Source organism: Gorilla gorilla, chromosome 11, assembly GCF_029281585.2.
Source record: "Gorilla gorilla gorilla isolate KB3781 chromosome 11, NHGRI_mGorGor1-v2.1_pri, whole genome shotgun sequence".
NCBI lineage: Eukaryota > Metazoa > Chordata > Mammalia > Primates > Hominidae > Gorilla > Gorilla gorilla.
This window is the reverse complement of record NC_073235.2, coordinates 140,266,194-140,293,969: the sequence shown is the minus strand read 5'-3', so window position 1 is coordinate 140,293,969 and position 27,776 is coordinate 140,266,194. Positions and strand designations below refer to the sequence as shown.

The window sequence follows — 27,776 nt, the reverse complement described above, 5'->3', positions numbered from 1 at the left end:
AGTGGCAGCACGTCAGCTGAGTGTAGGGCTACCAAGTCTTGGGCCAGGCAGGACTTGAGCAGCTTGGGGAGTCGCCCAGAGGAGGGATCCTGGGGGTAGCTGGCCAAAGCCAAGCTGGTTAAGATAGGTGGCCAGTGATAGCTGCCAAGGCTAGGAGGAACAGGACTGCTCTATGTATTAGGCAAAGGAAGTTATGTCCAGAGTCCAGAAGGGCAGGAAATAGCAACCCGGATTAGAGGACGGTAGTCGGGCCTCCGTCAGTCGGGGAAGGTGAGCCCCAGGTCCAGGGCTCCAGCAACCACGGAGTCCCGTGCAGACTGAAGGGCCTCTGAAATGCTCACTCATTAAACGATGACGATTGACAGTGACTGCAAAGGTAAGGAACACAGTTTATCACACACTCACCTGTCACGTGCCAGGCTCTAGCCTCCATGATAACCTTAAAAACCAAGGAATATTATTTCCTCTCTGAAAGGGGGAGACTGAGGTTTAGAGATGAGCTAACATGACCACGCTCACTGCCAGTCAGCACTGGACCTTGGGTTTGAACCCAGCACTGCCCGACCTCTTTCCTGGCTCTTTACCATAGACCTGGTGACCTCTGTGCAGGGTGAGAGGATGGCTGGGGGATAGTCTTCAAGGGATAAAAGACAAGCACAAAACTCGGCTGGATTGGGGGAGGAAGAGGCAGAGCAAAGAACAATTCCTGCAAAACATGTTTTCACCTTCTTTTATTTCCAAGCTCTTTCCTGGGGCCGGAACCGGTCATGAACTGAAGCCAGCGGGAGGCCATTGGCAATGTGACTCCCTTCTAAATGCTGGTGGTAGAGGAGATGGAGAGAAAAAGACGGTTTCGAGAAATCTTTCAGAGGTACAATTGGGAAGACTGAATAATGGGTTGGATGCAAGGATTGTAGACTAAGATGACTCCAGGTTTTCTGGCCTGAATCACTGGACAGTTCTTTTTCCTGGAAGGAGGGAGCTTAGGGGATGAACACATTTGGCCGGGAAGAACCAGGGTGTCGTTTGGAGCACACTGAGTTTGGGGCATCTGTGAGATGACCTAGTGGAGATGCTGTGCCCTGGCCAATCTTGGCAAGTTCATGTTATTGTTCCACCTGCTTGGAGTCCCCAGGCCTGCCCGTGGGCCATAGATTTTCCCACCTCTGCTCATGCTGGGGTTAAACGGAGCCACCAGGACTGCCATCTCTGCCGCCTTTTGTAGGATGAGCTCCAGCCGGCCGACACCACACGGGACTGTGTTTACTGTCTGCCCAAGGTGGTGAGGCTGAGCTCAGAGCAGAAGGGGACCTACCCCACAGTCAGCAATCTGTTCTGTTCGCCCAGAGGGCTCCAGAGCTCTGGCTGCCTGCCTTTCAGAGAAGAGGGATCATGCACAGAACTGCAGCTCCTGCTAGAGGCACAGACCGGCCTGCAGCTCAGAGGGCAGAGTCACTGATTTCCAAAACGGAAGTGAACATAAGCCCAGTACTTATTTTAGGAGATTTACTAATCAGAGCGGCTGAGTGCATGTGTAAAACGTGCTGTGAAGGAGTCTGTGTATGGAGGCAATCTCCCAACTTCTAAGTCGGCATTTAACCTGGATAAATCCCAGGGCCCCACATGGCCCAGTGGCAGCGTGGTTTCACTTTTAAAGAAGCACAAGCCAACCACTAAAGGTAATGTTAAAAAAAACGGGAGAGTTCCAGTTCTAGTAGGAACTGCAGGAGCATGGACTGAACTAATCTCCCGCAAAGAACAATCATCAACTCTGGATAAGATGTAAAGCACCGTTGAAGGACACTGGACAGTGGCCAAAGAAGCAAACTGACCAAAGAAGCAAAGAGTGGAGAGGACTCGACCCTTGAAAGAAAGGAACTGCTCTGGATGAAATTCACGCTAAGATGACCTTCCTCCGAGGCCCCTCTCCAGGCTGCTTGGGGCAGGGAGGCTGGAACGTAAGGCCCAGGAAGTCAGGGAATGGCGTTCAGGCTGCTGGAGTGGCTGGAAACTGAGGGTGAAGTCTTAGAAAGAAGGGAGCTTGAAGGAGACAGGCCCAAAATATTGCACATTAATTCTATTTTATTATTTTTGTAGAAACAAGGGCTTGCTGTGTTGCCCAGGCTGGTCTTGAACTCCTGGACTCCAGTGATCCTCCCGCCTTGTCCTCCCAAAGTGCTGGGATTACAGGAGTGAGCTACTGTGCCCGGCCCACATTAATTCTCAAATCCTTAGCCTACCCTGCAAAACCCAAGTGAGACTCCAAGAAGCTCAGTGGGAAGCAACGCCTGTAAGGCTGAAGGCTGAGCAGAGATTTCAGCTGCTGCCCACTGCAGGGAAACAATTTGGAGTCTAACTCCTGCCAAGCAGGCGCCTCAGGTTTTCCATTAAAACCCCAGAAAGGCCTCCGCTTAGGCTCAAAGACCGTGTACCAGGACTAAGATTCATCCTAGGACTTGGGGTTATAACAGTAAACAGAACACCCTGGCATTACAACAGTAAACAGTTGAAGGTGTAGTTGGGAAATTTATATTCTAGTTGGGAAAACTGCAATAAACCAATAAGTGTTATGCAGAAAAATCAAGCCAGGCTGTGGTTGGGTAGGTTAGTCAGAGAAGAACTTACTGGGTGTGGAGGAGGGGGTCACATTTTCAGTATGGACTTTGTAGGGGGATTGAATGGCGACCCTCAAATGGTGGTTCTCAAAAAGATGCGTCTAAGCTCTAACCTCTGGTACCTGGGAATGTGACCTTATTTGAATAAAGAGTCTTTGCAGATGTAATTGATTTAAAGATCTCAAGAGGAGATTATCCTGGATGAACCAGGTGGGTCCTAAATCCTATGGCAAGTGTTCCTATAAGTAGAGGAGACTCAAGGAAGAAGCCATGTGAAGACGGAGGCAGGGATTGGAGAGTGCATCTGTAAGCCCAGGCATCAGAAACTCACAGGGAGGCAGGGGTGGCTCCTCCCTCAGAGCCCCCAGAAGAACCAGCCCTCCCAAGGCCTTGATTTTGGATTTGTGCTCTCCAAAACTGTTAGAAGGTAAGTACGCTTTCTTTTAAGCCACTAACTTGGTGGTTATATGTTCTGGCAGCCACAGGACACAGTGACAGACCTGCAGTGGGAGACGGGGAAAGTACTTCCCAGGGACCTTCGCAGGGAGAAGCGACAGCAGGTGCAAAGGCCCAGAGTCAGGCCCAAGCATGACCTGCGTGTCACCAGGGATGCTGGAGGGGACAGAGCAGGGAGAGAGGAGAAGAATGAGGTCAGAAGTCAGAGGTGATGAGGGTAGGGAAGGGGGCGGGTTACAGGGACTTCCAGGCTACGCTAAAAACCGAACTGCTGCTCTGAGTGAAATGGGAAATGCTAGGTGCCATTGCCAGAGGAGCGGCTGCATCGGACTCTGCTTGTAAACAAACTCACACAGCTGCTGTGTTGAGAAGAACAAGGCAGGCACGGGGAGGCTGATCAGAAGGCTCTGCATCACCCAGGCGAGAGAGAGCAGGGGAGTGGGCTAAGATGGAGGCAATGAAGGAGAGGAGAGGGAACCAGGATGGGGAAAATGAAGAAAGGGAGAGGGAACCAGGATAGAGGAGAGGGGACCAAGGAGGGGACAATGGGGGAGGGAGAGGGGACTGAGGTGGGGACAGTGGAGGAAGGAGAGGGGACCGAGGTGGGGATGGTGGGGGAGGGGAGAGGGGACGGAGGTGGGGACAGTGGAGGAAGGAGAGGGGACCGAGGTGGGGATGGTGGGGGAGGGGAGAGGGGACGGAGGTGGGGACAGTGGAGGAAGGAGAGGGGACCGAGGTGGGGATGGTGGGGGAGGGGAGAGGGGACGGAGGTGGGGACAGTGGAGGAGGGAGAGGGGACCAAGGTGGGAACAGTGGAGGTGGGGCATGGGGACTAACATGGCAGCAGTGAGAAGCGGCTGGTGATGTGTGACGTGTGAATGTGGAGCTGAAAGAACTTCCTGTGGGTTAGACGTGAGACGTGTGAGGAGGAGAGGACACAGGTGACTCTGGGATTTTGGCCTGAGCGCCTGGAAGGATCAAGTTGCCGTGAAGTGGGGCAGGTTTTGGGCATCAGGAGCACGAGTGTGGACCTGTGCATCTGAGATGCCTCTCGTGGGAGGGAGGCGGATTTGGGCCTCTGGAGCCGGAGGGTGGCCTGGATGGAGGCCTGTGTCCAAGCATCGTCTGTCGGTCCGTGTTTTTCATCTGTGGATCTCCAAGGGGGGCGGGGAGCAAGAGGAGGGAAGAGGCACAGGCCTGAGAATTTTTGCCCCAGTGTTGAGAGGTTCTGGGAGGAGGAGGAGGGGGGCCAGTGGGACTGGGCCATCAGGACAGGCTGTCGGAAGCCTCTCGGGGTCCTGCTCAAGAGGGTGGCCAGCCAGGCCGCGTGGTGCTCAAGGCTATGCCAGCGGGGACTGAGGGTTTGGTAACACAGAGGCCCTGGGTGACTGTCCAGGAGCCTTCTGGGTGAAGTGAAGGAGGCCACAGCCCCGGTGGAGTAGACTCAAGAGAGACCCAGGAGAGAGGAAGTGTAGACCGAGGGCGGAGGCCACTCTAAAGGGCGAAATGGTGCTGGGGGTGTGGGGCCGGGAGCCGTGCTTTTAAATTTAATTACAAGAGAAGCTAGAGTGCAGGTGCGTGCCCATGGGAACCCCCTAATAGAAAGGACAGCTTTGGTTGGGAGGATGTTAGAGCAGCATCCGTCCTAGGGGGCGAGTGGCCAGGGGCTGTGCAGCCCAGGGCAAGAATGGCCGAGCTTATCTGCCCCCTTTCTGGGAGAAGCGCCGAGGCCTCTGCAGGAAGAGCTAAGGTTCCTCCCCAAGGGACAGCAGTAGCGTGAAGCTGTGCACCTCCTCAGAGGCTGATCCAGGTCTGATCAGTTCCTCCCGTTCACTCCTATGGACCACAGGGTTCCTACCCTTGTCCTCTCTGTGGCCTGGAGTGGGTCTGGGCTTCAGACTCCTCACTCATAAAATAGGATAAAAATAAGGGATCCCCCCTCTCACATTTGCAGGGCTTGGGACAGGAGTACAAATGGTACTCCGTGCACCATGCGAATAAATAAATTCATGAAAAAAGCCAAGCAAATGCCTTGTCGAACACAATGCCCCACGCGCTACTTTGCTAGAAACATGTTCCTGACAGCCTGGAAGCCTAGGGTTGCACTTAGAACCCTGGGGCTCCTTGGCCAGAATGGGGTGTCCCAGCCCCAGCCAGCCTCCTTCCCTGGGCCTGTCTCACACTGGGAGGAGCTCAGGATAAGCACGTGGGTCCCTGGCCCACACATCCAGCCTCCAGCCATGCTTCCTATTGACAGCTGTGCCTTTGCCGTGGGGCCTGCTGTGGTTTGCTCTTGGGGAGTGGACCCGGAACAGAGGCCCCTGCAGGCCTCAGAAGTGGGCTTGGGTGGGGAATTCTGCGCTTCACGAATCTGGCAGTGTGATCTAGAAGTTTTGTCCCTTGGCCTGGAGGACCACTCACCTGGAAGCCAGAGGAAGGCCAGGGTGGGGCCCTCTAGGGTGTGGTCACAGGGTGGGGCTCCTCCGAAGGATTGCTGTGAGGACTGAATCAGATATTTTAAGCCAAGGACTTAGCATAGTGCCTGGCACATAGTAGGTGCTCAGTAAAAGCAGTGTAAATTTTTTTTTTTTTTTTTTTTTTTTTTTTTTTTTTTTTGTGAGACAAGGTCTCGCTCTGTTGCCCAGGCTGGAGTGCAGTGGTATGATCATGGCCCACTGCAGTCTCAACCTCCCAGGCTCAAGCAAACCTCCCGCCTCAGCCTCCCTAGTAGCTGGGACCACAGGCATGCACCACCATGCCCAGCTAATTTTTTAACTTTTTTGTAGAGATGAGAGTCTCACTATGTTGCCCTGGCTGGTCTCAAACTCCTGAGTGTACGTGATCCTCCCACCTCGGCCTCCCAAAGTGCTGAGATTACAGGTGTGAGCCACTGCACCCGGCCCTTCATTTTTGTTATTTTATTTTATTTTTCAGACAGAGACTTGTTCTGTTGCCCAGGCTGGAGTGCAGTGGCATGGTCTGGGCTCACTGCAACCTCTGCCTCCTGGGTTGAAGCAATTCTCCTACCTCAACCTCCTTAGTACCTGGGATTAATAGGTGTGCGCCACCATGCCCGGCTAATTTTTGTATTTTTAGTAGAGACGGGGTTTCACCATGTTGGCCAGGTTGGTCTTGAACTCCCAGCCTCAGATGATCCACCAGCCTCAGCCTCCCAAAGTGGATTACAGGTGTGAGCCACCGTGCCTAGCCCATTTTTGTCATGTTTCTAATCCTAGTCTTTACAGAATTAGGCAGGGCCTCCCACAACCCGGCTTGGCTGCCTCTCCGCCCTCACCCCTCCCGAAGCCTACCCAGACCCTGTGCTCACTGAAGGTGTCCCCGGCCCCGTGCCTCCCAGTGCATGTCTGCCCCTGGCATTGTGCTTCCGGGGCCCAGGATGCTCTCCCTCCTCTTGGCTGCCACGTGGGCTTCTCGTGCCTCCTCCGGGAGAGGTCCTCTGGATTCTTCCCCTGCCTCTGGGCAGGGAGGTCAGCCTCTCTGGCCTGTGTGAAACTGGGTGGCAGCCTCTTGCTCTGCAGGCAACTGTCCCATCCCCGCCAGGCTCTGGGCACCTGGGGGCAGGACTTGGGTTTATTCCCTTGGCTCCCCTCTGTTCTGCCCAGCCTGGCGGGCAGCCACGTGCCAAACTGATTGTTGAGTGGAGGAATTTAACTTGGTGTTCAGAAATCCCTGCTGGAATTTTCCACTGAGATAAGCAAGGATAAAGGTTTGGAGGCAAGGAAGATACTACAATTCCTGCTTATCTGAAAGGCCTTAGGAGATAAGGGCATTCTGGAGGAGCTGACCTCAGATAATTATCACAGCTGAGCTGAGTCTTCACAGCAGCTCCGCAAGAAAACCCCAAGGAGGAGGGGGCGCGCTTCCCCACAAATCCCTTGAGGACTTGGCCCATTGTTCCCTGGCCAGAGGGGGGTCACCTGGTCACGTCTGCAAGAAAGAAGATACGGAAACGCACTAACAACCTGAACCACAGTGGGGATCTCCTCATAAGGAACAAGGGGGCAACGGATCTGGGGCAGGCCGTTAGCAATGCCTGCTGCAAGCCCTGAGAGCTGCTTCGACATCTCTGAAATGTTTATGCAGCAGTAGGCCTGGCTTTCCACGCAACTCCAGGGCAGTAAAGAGTGGAAAGTTACAAACGACTGACTTGGCTAGAAAGAAACCCACATGGGATAAACTCTCAGAGAAAATCCCATCACTGTCAATATTTGAGCAGAACCTGAGACATCAGGTGGCAGGAGAGTTGCAGAGATTTTTCAGCCCCTGGGCGGGCACTCAGGCCACATCCTCCCCAGGGGGCCCTTCCAGCTCCACAATGATATAATTTTACATGTTTTGGAAGGAGAACGTGTGCATGCCTGCCTACGTGGCCTGTGTAAGTGGCATTGTGAATATTCTCCCTGTCAATGGTAACACAGAAAAGTTGATAAAATGGCCAGAGAAAAACTTAAAAATTGGTATGTGTTAAAATAATATTAATTCTGGTCCTGTAAGTAAATTGCTTATGTTCCGTTTTGCCTCATTTCCACTACAAGCAATGATGATTGTGCACGATACCACATCTATGTAGCATTATGGATACTGTCTGGGCGGTGAGTCCTGACCCGCCTTCCACGAGAGGTTTGTGTCTGAGCTTGGCATCCCATGTCCCCATGGGAATGCACCTTCTGATTTACACGAGCGCACCACAGGCTTCCTGCTCACACTGGATGGCCCTTAGTGCATAGAGTGACCCATCACAGAGGCTGGAAGCGGAGGGAGGTTTAGAACCATCTGGCCCAGCCCCCTTACTTTGGAGGCGAGTAAATTGGTGTTGGGAGGAGGTGACTGGTTCCCGAGGGAGGATCTGGCAGGTTGCTCCCAGATGACCTCTGTGCAGGAGGGGAAGCTGTGAGCCTCCAGACCCTCTTGAGTATCTGAGTTCTGGCCTTTCACTGTACCCTTGGGCCTTCATGAGGAGGGTGTCAGGTTGCTTGAGATCAGCATGAGCACCAGGCCCTGCCACACTGGCCAAGCAGGAGGCGGGCTTTGGCACTGGCTCCCCTGCCACCCGCCTGCAGCGTGCCAGTGGGCTGCGAAGTCACCTGGGCTGGGAGGGCCTCCCTTGTGTGAGCTTTGGCTCAGGCACTGTGGACAACGGACTCTAGGATGGGCCCCAAGATTCCAAGCCCCTGGTGGACATGTCTGTCCCCTTGAGTGTGTGCAGGGCTGTGACTGTGATGGTGTCACTCCTGAGATCAGGTTATATTACATGGTAAAGGTGAAGGGATTTTGCAGATGTAATTAGGGTCCCTTGTCCATTGACTGTGAGTTGAGCAAAAGGGAGATTGTGCTGGGGGTGTCTGCCCCAATCAGGTGAGCCCTTTAAAAGAGGATCTAGAAGTCAGAGAGCATCTCTCGCTGGCCTTGAGAAAGCAAGCTGCCCTGTGTGAAGGGGCCTTGAAGAGCTGAGAGCAGCTGCCCACTGACGCCAGCAGGAATGGGGACCTCAGCCTACTGAGGGAACTGAATTCTGCCAACAAACATGTGGGCTCAGAAGAGGACCCTGAACTCAGAATAAGACCCCAGCCTGGCCAGTGTCTTGACTGCAGCCTGTGGGCCCCTGAGCAGCGAGGCTGAGCCCCGACTCCGGGCCGCAGGAGCTGTGAGGCCATAACGGCGTGTTACTGTAAGCCGCCGAGTCAGTGGGTAAGTGTTACCCATCCAAAGATACCTACACAGGCATCGACCCTGTCCACCCAGGGATGCTAGAGGGGCGGTGCTGGTTTTACTCCAGGCCATGGTGAGAGCCACCGTGAACACAGGGCTCTCTCCTCTGAGCTGCAGAAGCTCCGTGCCCTGTCCCCTGCCACAAGTCACAGACTTTCTTCATGTGTTTTACCTCATGTTAATGAAGGAGATCTTCTCCAGGGGCTTGATCTAGTGGGAAACAGAGGAGAGGGGGGATTTTAAATTTCAGTCCGTCCAACCCTGTAGATCTGCTGTCCTACAGTAACGTAAAGGATCACCAGGTAAAACACTGCTTCTCCCGGACGCCGCCACCTTGCCCCTCTCTCACATGGACACTGGTGCCTGGGTTGGGAGTATGGCCGGTGACTTCGTGGCAGTGTGGGGAGGAGATGTGTGTCCTTGGATCTGTGAGAGGTCCTCGCTTCCCCGTGGTCTCTGCTGAAAATGTCTGCCTGGACCGCCGGCCTCTGAGGCACCTTGGCCCTGCCTGCACCAGCTCCTGAGCCTGCCTGTCTTGGTGTCTCCTTCCGCTGTCCCGTGCCTGGCCCTCAGGGCCTCTCTGCACCCTCACCAGTCACTTCTGAGATCTTACTCATGTGCATTGCTCAAAGGGTGGCTGGGGTGCCACGTGGCACAGCTCTGTGCTGTTTGGGGACTGGCCTGGGGTCTTTGAGGGGTTTTCGCCTTCTAGGGAGTCGGGACCCTCTCTAACATGAGCGATGGGCTGTGACATAATCACAGTTGAGCTTAGCTGATTCCAAAACTCCCTTCTCCACACAAGGCCTGACTTTCAAACCTGTTGTCTGACTGTAGGTACAAACCTCCCATTTTGGGTGTAAAAAGCTGGTTCTTAACCATTTTGTCTTTTTAATTTTTTTTTTATTTTTACTTTTTGAGATAGTTTCACTCTGTTGCTCAGGCTGGCATGCAGTGGCATGATCTCAGCTCACTGCAACCTCTGCCTCCCAGGTTCAAGCAATTCTCCTGCCTCAGCTAGGATTATAGGTGCATGCCACCATGCCTGGCTAATTTTTTTTTGTATTTTTAATAGAGATGAGGTTTCTCTGTGTTGGTCAGGCTGGTCTCGAACTCCTGACCTCAAGTGATCTGCCCAGCTCGCCTTCCAAAGCGCTGGGATTCCAGGCTCGAGCCACCGCCCTGGCCTCTTTTTGCATTCTTGCTGTAAAATTGGTATTTGTATCTTCCTCCCATTCTGCGCTCCCCCAACCCTGCAGGAAGGTGGATTCTTCAAGGGAATTGGGGAGAAGAGAAGCACATTCATGTATTTCCACATTCAGCCTCCATCTCTCGAGTTACACCATTCCCAGCACGTCACCACCCCCAGACCTTTGGTTACCAGCCTGGGGGCAGAGGATAAGGACGTCATTAAAAAATAGAGAGATTCTCAAGCCTCCAGAGTGCAGGGGCCAAGCCGAGCATGCTTGCGGCTTCCAGGGAGGTGGCCACGCCCCAGGGGAAGTGGTTGCATGGAGGAAGAATCTCAGAGGAGGCTTGGACGTGGTAGAGCAACGCTGGCCCTGTGTTAGGACTGGCTAGTCCATCCTGCAGGGATGAGGGGCAGAGCCTCAGCAGAAGTCCAGGCCAGTGTCTCCCTCCAGCATAAGAGCCCCCCACTCCCACAGGGCGGAGGAACCACTGTGATGGCGGAGCTTATTTCCCAGCAGCCCCGCGGGATGAGACCCAAACGAGAAGTTAGGGTGAGTTTGGAGGACATAAAGTGAGCTGGCTTCCCGTATACTGGCTGTGTGGAGTGATGTTCACGGCAACAGATTTCCATCTCCTCAGCCTCAGGCCCAACCCTGCTACCCCAGCCATACCCAGAGGCTCTGGAAATCTTACCTGGAGGAGACTCTTCTGTTACCACCAAGCCAGGAATTTCATGACTAGAGTCTCCTGAAGAATTTGGGAAGACCAAGAGGAAGTCCACCTCCCTCTCTCCTGCACCTGGAGTCTCCCATGTCCACGGAGGCCACGCCCCCCACCCCGCCCTCAGGTGGCATCAGCCCAGGATCTGACCCTGGACTGGCTCACACTCAGTTGCCTCTGGCCAGTGCAGGACTCAGCCAGAGTTGGCTTCCAGCTGACAGTGGGAGGAATTAATTCATCTGACCGAAATATTCTTTTCTCTTCTGGGCTGTTGGTTTTTCAAGTGCAACAAAGATTCAATACAGCTCCAAGGAAGGAGCCAAGAAAAACATTCCGTGCCAAAGTGAGACCCTGGAAGTGAAACCCCGGAATAAAGCTGAAAAACGGGCTCCAGTTGGGTGCCAGCAAACGCAGGACTGGAATGTGACTTGACTTCCGGCAGCGCACAGGTGCTCCCGGGTCACCTGCTTTGAGGTCCAGCCTCCTGCCCTGCCCCAGGTGACCACATGACCACCGTGGACTTTGCCCTGAAACCTTCTGGGAGGAGAAGAGGCCTGACCTTGGCGCTGGGGTCCAGTGGGCATTGCCCTGGTCCAAGGCTGCTGCTCTTGACCTCTGCTCTGCGGCTGTTTTCCATTGGAGTAGAGGCTCCTCCTGTCCTGTCCTGCTGGTGGAGGGAAGCAAACCTTCCCCTGGACCAGAGAGAGGAGAAAGCGGAGACAGGTAGCAACGCTGTGGACTGGTGATGACAGGCTCTTCAGCTCCCTGCAAGTGACCGGGCCTGGGGAACAGGTGAGTCATTGTTTAAACCTCTGTGCCCTTTGTGGAGTGTCTGCCTCTGTGTGTGTGTCTCTGCTTCTCTGTGTGTGTGTCTCTGTGTGTCTGTGTGTGTGCTCACGTGTTTGTACCCATGTCTGTATTTGTTTGTGTCTGTGCATGTGCCCGTGTGTGTATAATCAAAGGACAAAGCTGGGGCAGAGACTTCCTAGTTCAGATTTCTGATGGCTCACTAAGTCGGATTCCCAGAAGGAGATTCTTATTTGCATTTTTCTTCGGGAAAGTTCCGGTTTTAAGGTCTTGAAAAAAAAACCAAAAAACTTCTGGTAATGAGAAGAACTCTTAAAGAAATCCATTTCAAATGACATCAAAATTCCCAATTTAATACCCAGTGATATCTAGGAAGCTTGTCAGGTTTTCTTGTAAACTCCTTTTTACAATCTACATTGTGTTTTCTGTATCAGATGGCTGCATTCTGAATGCAATGTACCGGTGTACCTCTCGTAATCTCAATATTCTTCACAGGCCCAGGCAAGGGTGACACAGGATCACAGTTGGCGATAGACTCATCAACCAGTCCCTTCCCTGGAATGGCCCCTTCCCCACAAAAAAGACTAATGTGGGATTTGCTCTCTGTTTTTTTTCCTTTAGTGGAGGGGAGGTGCAAGAGATTAAAAAGCCCCAAGTTAAGATTACTAGAGAAGCGCCAATCTTGAATATGGTGTTCCTGAAAACATCTTTGTCTTCAATAACCTAATAACATCTTTGACTACTAATAACCCCATCTTGACTAAATTCTGGAGGTGGGGGTCAGGTGCCACACTTTTAATTTTCTCTTTGGACAGAAGGCTCCAACCTCTCATTATTGAAAGCTTACAACACTCAATCACACAAAAAGTTATATAAGAAAATGTTTACTGCAGTCTTATTACAGAGAAAAAATTAAAACTAAGTAAAAATCCAGTATTAGGAAAATGGTTCAGCAAGTTGAGATAGTTGTAGAAATGTTATATGTCCATTAAACATGATTCTGAAGCAATGTGTGAGACTGCCTTTGGTATTAAGTATTTCTTACACATCGGATAATAATTTTATGTTAAAACTATGGGTTTTGGTTTGTTTTTAGGAGTCATAGAAAAAAACTAGAAGTAGGCAAAAATACCATTTGTGGTTGTATTACGGGGGTGGAGTTATGGGTAGCTTCTTCTTTTATATTGACACTTGTATGTTTATAGTAAAATAACTTTTTTTTTTTTTTTTTTTTTTTTTTTGTGGAGACAGAGTCTCGCTCTGTCACCCAGGCTGGAGTGCAATGGTGGGATTTTGGCTCACTGAAACCTCTGCCTCCTGGGTTCAAGCGATTTTCCTGCCTCAGCCTCCCGAGTAGCTGGGATTACAAGCGTGTGCCACCACACCCAGCTAATTTTTGTATTTTTAGTAGAGATGGGGTTTCACCGTGTTGGACAGGCTGGTCTCCAACTCCTGACCTCAAGTGATCCACCTGCCTCGTCTTCTCAAAGTGCCTTTACAGGCATGAGCCACTGCGCCCAGCCCAAAAATAAAATAACTTCATTAAACAAAGAGACATATCATTGTCAAAGGAATGAGACGCCGGCATCCCAGTAGTCACGGTGCATTCCTTCAGAGTCCACCTGTTTCAGTTAATTCAGACATGTTTCGGGCCACAGATTTTTTGACTTAGGAAAGGTTTTATTAACCTATGCGAATAAATAGCAAAGAGAACTTGAAGGGGTATCTCTGTTTATTTTTAATTATTTTTTTCAATAGATTTTAGGGGAACAGGTGGTATTTGGTTACAGGGATATGTTCTTTAGTGATTTCTGAGATTTTGTTGCACCCCATACCAGAGCAGTGTACACTGTAGCCATTGAGTAGTCTTTTTTCCCTCACCCCGCCCCCGCTCCCCTTTCCCCTTCCACCAAAGGGTGGAAAGTCTGGGCCGTGCCTTGACCTCTGAGAGCCTGTCCCCAGCTGACTTGAGCGGATCATCTGCTGGACTAAGTTCCCACCCCAGGCACTCTCACTTTGCCTCAGATGCTGTCTTAGTCTGTTTGTGCTGCTTTAACAGAATTCCTGGGACAGAAATGTATAAAGAACAAAGATTTGTTTCTTATGGTTCTGGAGGCTGGGAAGTCCAAGGCCAAGGGATCTACATCTTTTGAGGGCCTTCTTGCTGTGTCATCCCACAGTGGAAGGTGAAAGGGCAAGAGAACACGCAGGCTCGTGGACGTGCAAGACTGCAGCAGTGTTAATCTGTGCTGGGCGTGGATTAACGAGGGCAGAGTCCTCATGACCCAACCACCTTCCATTAGGCCCCACCTCCTAGCATGGTTGCACTGGGGACTAAGTTTCCAAATCTGCTTTTTGGAGGATCCATGCAGACCATAGCTGGCCCCAAGAAATCATCCTCAATCCAGGTGGATATTTCAAAGCACAGGTGCTGTGTTATGTGCTCTTCATGCTTGGCCTCATTCATTCATTTCTTAGGAATTAGTACTTACTATGTGCTAGACACTGTTCCCAGCTCCAAGGAAAACAGAATTCTAGCAGTGATTCCTAGTCTTGGCTGCATACTGAGATCACCTGGAGAGCTTTTCTTTTTCTTTCTTTCTTTTTTTTTTTTTTTTAAGAAACACAGATGGAAAACTTAATGTTATGTTTTTTATCCGTCTCTGAAGCCAGCGTCATACTTGATGGTGAAACTTGAGTATTTCCAGCAAAGATGGGGTTCCAGGCATGTTTGGGATAACCACCCGAGTCTACTATGTGGAACCCTTCTTCTCTGATGGGTAGAGAGCCCTAAACCCTCCTGTTCTGGACTCCATGACTCTCAGTCACTTTCTCTCTAGAACGATCTTCTTGGTATCTAGGACTCAGTCCTATTGTTTTGAGATTGATTCCAAACTTGATTCCCTCCCCTCTTATCCCTGCAGGGCAGACCAGACCAGTCTGTGGCTGTGGCTCCTTACTGGCGGCAGTGAGGGCGTGTGGGCTGCTTCCAACCACTCCTGCTTTTCTTCTTTCCTTTTCAAAATTCCTCCCCTTCCCCCTTTAGGGAGCCTCCCTCTTGCCCACTGTGGTGAGGAAGGGAGATGAGACTCTGATCCCAGGACCAGCTGCCCCGATGGGTTTCATATTTATTGTGGGGAGCTTCTCTTCCTAGATAATAAACACAAAGTGATAACATTAGAACATTGTTAGAATGTCACCATTTTGCAACCCCTTAGTGAAATAGTGGGTCGAAGTAATAGTCTTCAGTGACTGCCAACATCACAGAAAGACAACTGGACATTATTTGCCTTCTGTGGGAAGTGCACGCACACTCTCATGGCAATCTTGCCAAAAAAGAGCCTGTATCTAATCAGGTTTATGTCCTGAACCACCTTGGTATCAAAAATACAGAGTTCATAGGACTCTATTCAATAACACAGGGGTGTAATCAGCAACATCCGTACTGGAAATCTACAAGACAACCTGATTTCTTCAACACATGAACTGCAAAGAAAAAAAATACCTGTATCTCTACTGAGATTTGCAGATGATAGAATGCCTGGGATCTGCTTTACACAGTACCCTGCGGGGGGAGGTTTGGGAGTGTGAGTGATACAAATGGCTGAGCTGATTACTGGGGAAGCGGGAGGTAGGTCTATGGGCCCATCAGACCGTTCTCTCTATTGTGGTGTGTACATGAAAGTTTCTATGGTGAAAAATACGCAGGGGTCGCCCACGTTTATTTTGATCACGAAGTTGGTTTTCTCTGGGGCATATTACTGTGGGTTCTGAGGCTTTAGACACAATGGGAATGTGTCTACGATGTTTTGAGATCGAGACACCAACTTTTTTTAGGTAGATTTTTTCTGAAACACCAACTTTAATCCATGAACAACCACCCAAGAAATGCTCAGATGCTTTTTACCTCTCCTTGCATTAGATACTTTGGGGATAAGTAATAGATTTGTAAAAATTGAAAGTAATGAAAGGAGGACAACAAGCCCTGAGACCGTCACATGTAATCATTGCTTTTCAGGGTCTGCAATGACCCGTGCCCAGAGCTTTCCAAGCAAAGCTCCTTTTGTTCCTTACCACAGACCTAAAAATGGACCTAAAAATTGCAGATGGGGAGATGGGGCATGGGGTGCAGAGGGGAGCAGGAGTGTGGACCCAGGTGGCCTCTGAGTTGGGAGCTCTGTTTTGGGCCATCTGCTCCTGACCGAGAAGCAGCCCCGGGGTTGAGCTTGCTGAGATGATGTGGCTCCGATGTTCCACTTGCTTCAGACGGTTGTGATTCTTTGCAGGGCATGGCACAGGCACACAGGACCCCCCAGCCCAGGGCTGCCCCCAGCCAGCCCCGTGCATTCAAGCTGGTTCTCCTGGGAAGTGGCTCCGTGGGTAAGTCCAGCTTGGCTCTTCGGTACGTGAAGAACGACTTCAAGAGTATCCTGCCTACGGTGGGCTGTAAGTGAGGGCAGAGCACCCCTTTGTTGGTCTTTAGTGCAGAAGTCTGGGCTGCTGACCCACACCTGGGGCAGATGGGGACGAGGCCCACCTAGGAATCCCCATTCTGGGACCTTGAGCTGCCTGTGTCCAGTGCGTGAGGGGAGGGGGTGAGGTCCAAGAGGGCAGCCACAGAATCTACAAAGACAGGAAGTGCCCTTGGCTCTGAGTCAGGTTTCAGCTCAGCTGGAGTCTGCAGGGGGTAGAGATTCTGGGGTAGGACCTCTGGCCCCAAAGGATCGGGCTGGGTGCGAGGGATTATGCTGGTGGAAGGGAGAGCCCGGAAGAAGCCTCCTGGGCCCTGGCCACTCAGCGGCCTAAACCAGCTGTCCTCTCCCACCACCCAGGCCGCCCTCCTGCTAACACTGCTCCCTTGCTTTATTTACCCCAATAGCATCTTCCTTCCTGCCTGGACTTGGTTTACCAGCTTGGCCTGGATTGGGGGTGGGAAGATCATTTTGGGGGTGGGCAGGGAGGGAGACCTCTCTGTGTTTCTTAAAAAGGCTAACCTGTCATGAAGCTCAGGAGTGACTGTATGGGGCATCTGCAGGCTGCTGGCCTCCTTCCCATCCTGCTGTGGGCACAGTCTGCCTAGGCAGTGAAACCCAGTTTTCACCTGAAATGGGGAAAACCAGCGTGTTCTTTATGCCCATTCCCCCTGGGGGAACACATGCAGAATCAGAGCCTCGGTTTCAAATTCGGACTCTGACATGGATAAGCTGCACATCTCCAAATTCACTCATTCATTTACTCATCTAACAGGCATCTGTTGAGCATGAACCCTTTTGCAGGCCTGCGTTAGGTGGGATGGATTCTATAACCAGCTAAACAGATGCACCAAACACAGAAACACAATTGCAAGATGTGGCACATGACGTTAGCTATTTAGGGAGCCCTTCCATTTTCTCAGGGGGGTGGTTCCTGAAGGATCCCCAGGGGATACAGGGGAATTGGCAGGGGTCTGCCTGGCCCGACTCCCAGAGCTAGTGGTGAGAAGGGCCAGGGTGATGGTGAGAGGCTGTCTGCAGAGGAGGACGCTGGGGAGAGAGTCAAGGTTACCCTGGGGTGTGCAGTACAATCCTCTTCTCCATTAACAAGGAGATCTCTACCCCTCACCCCCCAAGTCCTGATATTGGACTTGGCTTCCTTTAAAAATACATCAAAATGCCAAGGCTGGCCTGAGGGTGGCCTCAGTTGAGAACAGAGCGCACAGATGGGGGCCTCACCAGGCCTGGATGTTGAGAGCTTTGTACCTGGGTGGCTGGTATTCAAGATGCAGAGAGAGGCAGCAGGTGTCAGGCCAGGTGAGCTGGACTGGGGATGGATCTCACTCTGACACGGAGGTCTGCACACTGTGGCTCTCTGGCTGTTCTTGTTGTTTTGTGAGTAAGGTTCTGTGGAGACACAACTCTACGTGATAAGGTACTTACCCTCTGTAAATGATATTCTTGCTGTTCCTCCTCCTCTATACACTCTAAAACGGCAGCAGGGTTGAGTGGTTGCAGCAGTGACCCCATGGCCAGTAAAACCTAAAGTATCTGCTACAGGGCCTTTTACAGAAGGACTCCATGACGCCACCCTAGCAGAGCCTGCAGGAGCCAGCTCCCAAAGGCACTCACTGGGTGAGCGCAAGCAGGGCTGAGAGACTCCGAGATGCCCGGTTGGAGCGTAGGAGGGTGCTTTGGATTCATTGAGACGTGCTTGGACGTGCTCAGCCCACAGAGAGCTGTACCCACAGAGCACCCACCTTTCTTGGGTGGGGGTGGGGGGGTGATGTGTGGGGTCTGTGAAGCTTCAGGGTGGTGCTGGGCATTCTGTATTTTACAGGTGAGGGGGATGGAGGCCCCGACAATGAGGCGCGAGGCCCTAGTTCCTTTCATTCTTGCAAGCCAGGGTCCGAGCATCCCCCTCACACCTGCCCTGCCTGTACCAATTGCCTGTCCTCTCTTCAGGGGGCCTACCAGGGTCAGTGGGGTGAACAAAGCTGGGCTTGCTGGGGAGTCCTAGGCCAGGTTGGGGGTCTTTGCTTGAGGGGCAGGCCTGTATATTTCACTCTACTCCTGGTCCTCTGTCTGGCCCCTCAGGGGCCATCCCCCTGCCGGCAGCTTTCAGATGAAAGCCAGGGCCTCCCTTCCTCCAAGCCCCTCTCTTCCAGGCCTGGGTTTATCTCCTCTCTCTGAGGAGAAGGACCGTTCTGCAGGCTGGGCCCTGCCTTTCACCCAGAACTGGTGGGTGGAGTCTTTGTTCCCACTCTGGGTCTCTGTGATGGGGCCGGGGTGGGAGGCTGTGGGCTGTGGCCTGTGGCACAACGGGGAGAGGAGGAGAACAGCCAGATTAGGTTAGCCTGTGGCTCACGAGCTGCCTTCATCCCATCAGCCTCCAACCCTGGGGTCCGCACTTTTGTATTGAGCACCTCTGTGTGTGGGCAGCTGTGCCGGGTTGCGGGGGTAGAAATGTGGAAGCTCCTTCCTTTGCTGTTGGCTGAGTCGCCTGTGGGAACCATGGTCTCCTCTGCTTCCATCCAAGTGTCTGCGTCACACCTTGGGATAATATTACAGCTTTTAGAAGTAGATATTACTGTAACTATGGGTAGATGTCATGCAATTTATTATTATCATTATGTTAATTTTTTTGAGACAGAGTCTTGCTCTGTCACCCAGGCTGGAGTGCAGTGTCTCACTGGAACCTCTGCCTCCTGGGCTCAAGCCGTCCTCCCACCTTAGCCTCCAGAGTAGCTGCTATCACAGGTGCGCACCACCATAGCCGGCTAATTTTTATATTTTTTGTAGAGATAGGGTTTTGCCATGGTGTGCACCACTGCACCCGGCCTATGTTAATTATTTTATTATTATTTTTTTTGAGACGGAGTCTCGCTCTGTTGCCCAGGCTGGAGTGCAGTGGTGCAACCTTGGCTCATTGCATCCTCTGCCTCCTGGGTTCAAGCGATTCTCCTGCCTCAGCCTCCCGAGTGGCTGGGATTACAGGTGTGTACCACCATGCTGATTTTTGTATTTTTAGTAGAGACGGAGTTTCACCATGTTGGCCAGGCTGGTTTTGAACTCCTGACCTCAAGCAATCCACCAGCCTTGGCCTCCCAAAGTGTATGTTAATTATTAATCCTCATTATAATCATTACATGATCACATATTATAAATGTGGATATTGCCACTTTTAGGATGAGGAGATGGGATGTGCTCACTCCTTTAACTTCCGTGCTTTGGGGGAAGAGTGATCTGTGTTGCACAAAAACCCTTTGAGAGCAGACACTCCTGCTGCTTTTGTCACGTGTGGCTTCAGCTTTTATCAAGAACACTGGGCTCCTGTCCAGGGGAGAGGGTAGGCCAGGAGCACAGCCTCAGAGGAGAATGGGAGTGCTGTCCTCACAGGCGGCCTGGAAATGCAGGAGGCAGCACGCCCAGTGCTTGGTTGCAGGAACCCCGAGGGAGGGACAGGATGGATGGCCACAGGCATGCCACTCCTTCCCTCCGTCTGGATTTTTTCCCTGTGAAATGGGAGTGTAAACACCTTCCTGGAGTGGCCTCTCCGTGAAAGGTTGCTGTTACCCTGGGTGGCTTAAGGTCACCAAGGCCGGCCCTGTCCGAGGGGTCAGCCTTCGGGAGGATTGACTCAGGTCCCTGGGGCCCTCCCGAGGGTCTGGTTCAGTCGACAGGTGTGTGGGGTGGGGCCCACAGCAGGACATGACACAGGTGGTGGGCTCAGCTCCTGGCAAGACACCGTCCATCCAGAGGAAGCAGGAAGCAGAGCCAGAAAGGGACATGGACTCGAGCCCTGAAGCTGGAAAGCCAACGTGCTGGCTGGAGCCAGAAGAGCAGGCAGGCGCAGAGGCAGAACGGACGGGAGTCCGAGGGACGGGAGTCCAAGTGAGCACAGCCTCCCGCCCACCCCCGCCAGGGCCTGCTGCGGAGGTGGCAGCTTCAGGAGCCCCTGCTGTGTCAGGGATGGGGGCTGGAGCTCCCCATGGACTGCCCCCACTATCCTAACAGGCCACAGCAGGGGAGATTCTGTGCGCTGCTGACTTTCTGCATGACATCTTTTGGAAGGATGGTGACATCTAGTGCTTGTGTGCACATTTGCCAGCTGAAGCCACGACTAACCCCAGACTTGTTGGGCTTTTTGCAGGAAGGGGACGGTGACAAACAGGTACTGAGCACATTCAACTTGGCACCAGCTGACTTCCCTTCTAAACTGAGAACGTGGCTGACGTCCTAGAGCCCCCAGAAAATAAGTTTCCATTTCGTGTTCCTTTCAATTTGTCATCAGCTCACTATTTTTACAAAATAGCCAAGTGCTACAGAGAGGGCTTCAATGAGCAGAATTGGCTGTTTATTTAAATTAAAAGGTAAAAAAAGCAAAACCACTTAAATGATATTAACATTTAGTAGAGAGGCTGGGCGCAGTGGCTATGCCTATAATCTCAGCACTTTGGGAGGCCGAGGCGGGCAGATTGCCCAAGCTCAGGAGTTGGATACCAGCCTGGGCAACATGGTGAAACCGCATCTCTGCTAAAAAAATAAAATTAAATTAAAAAAATAAAATTTAGTAGAGGAACTTTTTTTTTTTTTTTTTTTTTTTTTTTTTTTTTTTTTTTTAAGATGGCGTCTCATTCTGTTGCCCAGGCTGGAGTGCAGTGGTATGATCACAGCTCACTGTAGCCTCAACCTCCTGGGCTCAAGCAATCCTCCACCTCCACCTCTTCAGTAGCTGGGACCACAGGTGTGCACCACCACACCCAGCTAATTTTTGTGTTTTTTGTAGAGACAAGGTTTCACTGATCTTAAGCTCCTGAGCTAGATTGATCTTCCCTCCTTGGCCTCCCAAAATGCTGGGGTTACAGGCATGAGCCACTGTACCCAGCCAAAACTTTATTTTTTAATTACATTTTGGCTTTAGCTATGGAGATATAGAAATGTGGTTAGTGGGTTTCTGAAAAAGGTTATGATAATAAATGCATGCTGTCTTCCGGGTCAGAGCCACGGAGTGCACGAGACTAGGTTGCCTCAAATACCTGTCCAGGGGCCCACCTGAGGGCCTTACATCTCTGCAGGGAAGGGAAGGGTCTATGTTCTGTAAATAGCCAAACATTGACTATTATTATGCATTATCATTGCTTGGACTAAAACCCATGCCCTCCTTGGAAATTTGCTGGAATTTTACATTAGTGTAAATTCAACCACCAGCCATCATTTTCACTCCCCTCCCCCCCACCCCCTCCTCTTCTTTTTTTGAGGCAGAGTCTCACTCTGTCTCCTGCTGCCCAGGCTGGAGTGCAGTGGCACAATCTTGGCTTGCTGCAACCTCCACCTCCTGGGTTCAAGTGATTCTCCTGCCTCGGCCTCCCGAGTAGCTGGGACTACAGGGGCATGCCAGCACACCTGGCTGATTTTTGTATTTTTAGTAGAGACAGGGTTTCACCATGTTGGTCAGGCTGGTCTTGAACTCGACCTCAAGTGATCCACCCACCTCGGCCTCCCAAAGTGCTGGGATTACAGGCATGAGCCACTGTGCCCAGGCTCCAGCCATCATTTTCAACATGAAAAAGGAAAATATGAGAGGCTAAGATTGGTAAACGGAGGAAGCAAACCTGAATTTTATGCTCACGTTTCACCCTGCGCCAGCTTTTAAGATAAAACCAAATTCAAACTGAGAAATGTGATTTGAAGTGATGGGAAACAGAAAGATGTGGATAAAAGGCCCACGTTTTAAGACAACAAGTCCACAAAGAGCAAAGAGGACAGAAAGAAGAAGCAAAATTCATATGCCCTTTCTCTCCTTGCTCAGGCGATTTAACAGCCACCCTGGGTGAAGGGCACCGTTAGCTCCTGCTATGGATGAGGAAGCTGAGACTTAGAAAGTTTAAGCAAGCTGCCATCAGATCAGCTGATGGGTGTACATTTATATTCTGGGCACGGTCTTCATTCTGGCACCATTGTCAATCCAGTGGAGCATCTGGTGTGTTCAGAGGTTTATAGCCGGTTCAGTCCCGACAGTTGCCCCATCTAAGCTGGAAATCACTGGTCCTACTGTCTGGATGGAGACTGCAGCTTTGTTTGACCTGGGGAGTTGGTCTGACTTCAAGTTCCTGGACCTGCAGGGAACTGCAGGACGTGCGGGCAGAAGAGCCCAGGCAGTGGTTTCCGTTTAGGAAGAGGTTGTCTCATGATAGAGAAGCATGGTCTTGCTGCACCATGCTGGAAAGCTCTGTCCAGCCTCCTGTTCTCTGTCCAGCCTCCTGTTCTGTTCTCTGTCCAGCCTCCTGTTCTCTGTCTAGTGGGTGCAATTGAGTTTCTCCCACCCGTAAAGAGGCGATTAAGTCCTAACCCCCGGAACCTGTGAGCGCGACCTTATTTGGAGAGAGGGTCTTTGCAGATGTAATTAATTAAGGCCAACAAGATGGAACTTAGGATGGCCCTTAAGTCCAGTGACTGACGTCCTTATAAGAAGGGGAGAGGACACAGCCACAGAGGGGCAGCCACGTGAAGACAGAGCCAGAGATGGGGGTGATGCAGCCACCAGGAACACCAGGGTTGCCGGCAGCCCCTGAAGCTGGAGGAGGCCTGGAACGGATTCTCCTTCAGTCTCCGGAAGGAACCAACCCAGCCAACGCATCAGTTTTGGACCTCTGGCCTCCAGAACTGCAGGAAGAAATTTGCTAATTTGAGCCACTCGGCTCATGGGACTTTGTTTTGGCAGCCGCAGGACACTCATGCACTGTCCTTGGAGTGTAAGTTTTTATTTTAAACATGTGGCTCCATTTGCCAGAATCTCCCCAACAGACTCCAAACCCAACCCAGGGTCTAGGCAGGGTAGCAGCTTTGACAGGAGCCTGTCGGTGCTGGTGGCTCCTCCATGCCCCAGACACCTTGCCTTCCCCCGCCCCGTCCTCTCCAGTTCTGTGTATAACACATTCCTGACAAGCCACACACAATGGGGCAAAACATTTTGGAGATCTATAAAATAATCGTTTTAAAATCATATAACTTTGGAAAGCAAAGGGTAGAAAATCTTTAAATGAACAGTGCATTGCCCAATATGTTAAAGTGCTTGGGAGTAGTGTGTGTGTGTGTGTGTGTGTGTGTGTGTGTGTGTGTGTGTGTGTGTGTGTGTGTTAAGCAGGTACATGGCTGAGTAAGACAAAGCCCCTGCCTTCCTGGGGGAGACAGGTGGAGAACGCAGGAGGCCTTGCCTCTGGGTGTGTATGGGGTGCAGGGAGGCTTCTGTGGAGGCAGGGGGCCCAGCAGCCCTTCCGGGGTTGCCGCTGGAAGATCTCAGAGGATGCCTAAGAGTTTTCTAGGTGAAGAAGAGGAAGGACACCATGCAGAGGGGACAGTAGAGAAGGGTGTTGGTGGGGAGCAGCATTGGGAAAGTGGGGATGTTAGCAGGAGGCGAGGAAGGCCTTGGAGGAGCCTATGCAATCATGACTGCAATCTGTGCAAGATGGGTCTGGCAGGCGAGGGGCCGGTAGGCCGGGGGTGCCCAGGGCTCTAGGGGTTCCCAGAGCCCAGCTGCATCGCTGGAAGCCGGCAGGGATGCATCAGACTCCCAGTAAGTGGAGATCCCTTTCACGGCATATGTAGCCCAGAGCTTTTGTATTAGGTCCTGGAGAGATTTATCTTCCCATCCAAAGCCTCTCCAAAGGCCGCATAGCAATCACTCCCAACACTTTGCTGGATGTGGAAGGCTCCATCTCCCAGAAGAACTGTTTGCTCAACCTCCTGGCCATGCGGGTGTGGGAGATGCATGGCCAGCTGTCCCTCTGAGCCCATTGCTGTGCCTGCGGCTTGCCGTGGTCCCACCTGAGCCGCACGTGGCAACCTCGTCCTCTGAGTAAGCCTTCTGGGCCTCCCTGTTTCAGGTGCGTTCTTCACAAAGGTGGTGGATGTGGGCGCCGCCTCTCTGAAGCTTGAGATCTGGGACACAGCTGGCCAGGAGAAGTACCACAGCGTCTGCCACCTCTACTTCAGGGGCGCCAACGCTGTGCTTCTGGTGTACGACATCACCAGGAAGGTAGGGCCCGCCTTGAGGCACGTCCCACCCTCCTTCCCAAGCACCTGCCTTCTGGTTTCTCCAGTGCAATGATGCCATGGCGTAATCACAAGGAACAGAGACTCCATTAGTGAGCAACAGTCACCTCCTCCAGGATGGCCTCCTGACAACCCCCCATCCTCCTCCACAGTGGGGTTCTGCTCCTCCGTGGCCCACAAAGAACATGCCGTTGCCGTCTGCCACTCAGTAGTTCCTGGTGCTGCATTAGGGTCAGGGTTTGGGGTGGTGGCCAGTCCCCCAGACTCTCTTGCACAAAGTGGTCCTTTGAGGACAGCTAGGCATGGGAGATTCAGGAGCTCAAGGCCTGACCTGAAATACCCCGTGGCCGGCAGTCTCCTGGGCCTGGTCAGGGTGAAGGATCTGATGTGTGTCCTAGCAGTTTACTGCCTGGCCGCACAGGTCACCCAGGACAGGAACGTGCCCTCCTCAGAGGAACGGAGCAGCCCTGCAGGTGCGTCCATGGCCAGTTGGGTTCTGTGACATTTTATACAACGTGACCAGCAACACTGGCTTCCCCCTCCCGGAATAGCTAATGACCGCCTATAAGTTTTGTCTGATGTTACTTTTTTTCTTCTTTTCTAGGATTCCTTCCTCAAGGCTCAGCAGTGGCTAAAGGACCTGGAGGAGGAGCTGCACCCGGGAGAAGTCCTGGTGATGCTGGTGGGCAACAAGACGGATCTCAGCCAGGAGCGGGAGGTGACCTTCCAGGTACCGCCCAGGAGACCCTGCTCTGCTCTTCCACAGCAGGAGAGAGCCCTGCCCGCCTGTGTCAAGACCTTGGCACTCACACTTTCATACACGCACACCCACACCCGCACACACTTACACATGTGCACACACACCTCTACACGCCCACATGCATTTGCACACATGCACACCCCCCACATTCACTCTCACTTGCACCCACACACATTTACAAGTGAACACACACACACGCACACACACACAGAGCTTTCCACCTGAGTTTCTCTTTTAGTCAAAGATTTCCGGTCTTTCCTGAAAAACTCAGGCCCAGCGCAATGGCAGTTCAAGCCCAGTGGCAGAGGAGCAGGAACAGGGTGGCCGGCAGAGGGAAGGGCAGGGCAGCGGCTGCAGGGTGGGCTCGGCTTGAGCGAGAAAAGTGATCTAGTTCCTCAGCAGGGCTCCCTTCCCTACTCTGTTCCCAGAAGGGGCTTCTGTGCAAATGTAGCCTCCCTCACTCGAGTTTTGTCAGTCCTCCTTACAGGCAGAGGCAGCGGTCACCCAGGTGTCGCTGTTGTTTCTCTTCCACGGCATCCCACCTCCCCCACCACATTTAGGATGAAGACCATGTAAACAGCTGCAGACAAGTGGCTGATGGGGAGACCCCACACACACTAGAGGCTGGCGCAGGGGAAGACCCAATGCAGGGCTTAGACCGACGGGCGCGCCTCCCAAAGAGAAAAGGCCCCAGCTTCAATGGAGGCTGTGGAGAGATGGAGAAGTGGGGTGAAGATTTTGGAGAATCTCGGGGGAGAGCAAGGGGAGCAAAGGGAGACAGCGTCAGTCTGAGCCCTCGTTGCAAGTTGGGGTGGGGGAGAGAGGGTCCTGGCAGCAGAGCTGTGCCCTCTGAGAATGACTACATGGGCTGTGTGCTTGGGCAGGCACAAAAACATGGGCATGAGGTTACTCAAGGCCTGGAGGGGCAGTGGGCGGCCAGGGTGGGTTTGGAGCATCTGTCTGGGGAGCTGGCTGGGGAGCTCGGTGGGGACAAACGCAGGGTCGGCCAAGGGATCTCCGGGCCAGGACAGGAGGAGTGCACTCACGATGGTGGATGGTGCGAGAGCTGGGGGCATGGCCGGCCACACCTGCTGCCAGCTCCATGTCTGGCTGGACAGTCAGGAGCCTGAGCTGTGCCCTCTGGGATCCACCACAGGCTCCTCTTCCTGGGAGAGTCCCGGAGGCCAGGGGAGGGGCCTGCACAGGAAGGCGCCCATTCGTCGGCCACCCCCGACTCCTGGGCAAGGCTGTGGCCTTCCCATGAATGCTCTCTCCTGGTCACCCATTGCAAGCCTGCTGTTTTCCAGTTTGCCTTTGCTCTGGGACATCCATTTCTCCCCAGAGGAGAGCTGTGTTGGAAAATGAGGGTTCCCCAGAAGAAGGGCCCAGGTGGGTGCCGTCCAGGGGCCTCCCTCTGCCTCTTATGTTTCCTGAGTTCTCAGTTGGTTCTTTGCCCAGCATCAAAGCCCACAGGTGCCAACAGGCATGATGGGAGGGGAACCTGGGGGTGGGGACTTGGCTTTCCAGGCCCTGCAGGAGGAGGAAGGCCACCCCCCCGCCAGCTAGAGGAAGAGCCTCTTCCAGGGAGCACACCCCGCCCCTCTCTGGTCCTGGCTGCTCAGGAGTGCCAAGAAACACAACTTGGACACGAAACGTGGAGGAGTGCGGGCTCCACGGCTGTGGCTTTCTTGGGTCTTACTGTTGGAAGTGAACCAGGTGTCCTTAGGAAACTCTCTTATAAACAACACTGGATTTTGTGGCTGTTTCCTTCAGGAAGGGAAGGAGTTTGCCGACAGCCAGAAGTTGCTGTTCATGGAAACTTCGGCCAAACTGAACCACCAGGTGTCGGAGGTGTTCAATATGGTGGGTGAGTGACGTCCCCGTGGGCCAGACAAGGGGGAGGTGCTTGTCCCTGACCAACTTCCCTGGGTCCCTGTTGCTGGTGATGTGGTATCCCATAGAATGTCTTTAGGGACTGGATGGTGACCAGGAGGGGCAGGAGGCCCTTGTTCTATGGTTCAGGGTAAACATAGGAGGGGCGGGTCCTGGGGTGGCTGGTCTGCAGGGCTGTGCTGGGCTGGGCGACTTCCCTCCCTAGCCAGCCCCCTCCTCTTGCTGTTCACAGCCCAAGAGCTACTGCAGAGAGGCGACGAGGAGGGCCAGGCTCCACGGGGGGATGCAGCTGTGGCTCTGAACGAGGGGCCCATGAGGCAGGCCAAATGCTGTGCCCACTAGGTGCAGCCACTCCTGGGGGCTGTGGGGAAGATGCCCCCTGCCTGGGCCATGGCCAGCTCTAGGTGGATTCTGATTCACTGTCAATGCTGGGTTGCTCCCGAGCCCTAGATGTTCCTGGAAGTTGGCCCCCTTTATAAAAACCACTTCCCACAGCCAGTGGGAACTGCCAGAGGAAGATCTGGCGTCGCATGGCTCCCAGGAAAGTGCTGTGCCCTATCCCCACTGATACCATCTGATTCCCCGATGCCTGTGCCTGTTCCACCTGGACGGTGGCCCCCTCAGCCTGGAAGCCTCTGGACAGAGAGGAAGGAAGGATTGGAAAAGTCCCCGGAGCACAGCGACGGTGGGAAGATGCCTTACGTCTGATCTTGGTGGGAGCATTGGCCCGGAGCCTGGGCCCACCTGCTTCTGGGGGGTTGGGGAGCAGGCCCAGATGGAGGTGGTGGTGCCAGGAAGAAATGGAGCGATGACTGACTGTGGGGTGGGCCCAGGATTTCCGCATCTTGGTGAAGTTGCCCCTGGGAAGGGCAGCTGGGGGCAGTGGCGCCAGTTCCCTTCCATGGTCTCCCGGCTGGCAATGTGGTGAAGCTGAGTTTCTGTCCAATGAGCAGGAAGATTCTGAGACATTTCGCCTGAGATATAAGTTGTACTGTGTATGCAGTTTTTTCTCCAAAAATTAAATTGCTTTTGACAATCTGGCTTTTGGAAGTTTTTGAGGACAAGGCAGGGCACTGCGCC

The 27,776-nt window shown here is 52.7% G+C and overlaps 1 protein-coding gene across 4 annotated transcripts; it reads left to right on the top strand.

The window, feature by feature from the left end:
* The first annotated feature begins 136 nt into the window (after positions 1–136).
* On the top strand, positions 137–27,734 carry RAB17 (RAB17, member RAS oncogene family). Of its 4 annotated transcripts, none has more exons than XM_055380645.2 (7): positions 137–3,042; positions 10,058–11,501; positions 15,803–15,962; positions 23,875–24,026; positions 24,648–24,773; positions 26,577–26,666; positions 26,929–27,734. In XM_055380645.2, the coding sequence occupies exons 3-7, from the start codon at positions 15,806–15,808 to the stop codon at positions 26,995–26,997; spliced, it is 594 nt and encodes a 197-aa protein (XP_055236620.1). In that variant the 5' UTR covers positions 137–3,042; positions 10,058–11,501; positions 15,803–15,805; the 3' UTR covers positions 26,998–27,734. The 4 variants fall into 4 exon arrangements, with proteins under 4 accessions (XP_055236620.1, XP_055236621.1, XP_055236619.1 ...); XM_055380646.2 differs by having other exon boundaries at positions 139–3,042; positions 15,803–15,896; positions 26,577–26,670; XM_055380644.2 differs by having other exon boundaries at positions 139–3,042; positions 26,577–26,670.
* Positions 27,735–27,776: the final 42 nt, after the last annotated feature.

Excerpts from the sequence above, each read along its gene's own strand:
- RAB17 (XM_055380644.2), top strand. The coding sequence starts at position 15,806 with ATGGCACAGGCACACAGGACCCCCCAGCCCAGGGCTGCCCCCAGCCAG. Across the intron at positions 15,963-23,874 it reads TATCCTGCCTACGGTGGGCT|GTGCGTTCTTCACAAAGGTG; the intron begins GTAAGTGAGGGC and ends TCCCTGTTTCAG. Across the intron at positions 26,671-26,928 it reads GGAGGTGTTCAATATGGTGG|CCCAAGAGCTACTGCAGAGA; the intron begins GTGAGTGACGTC and ends TGCTGTTCACAG.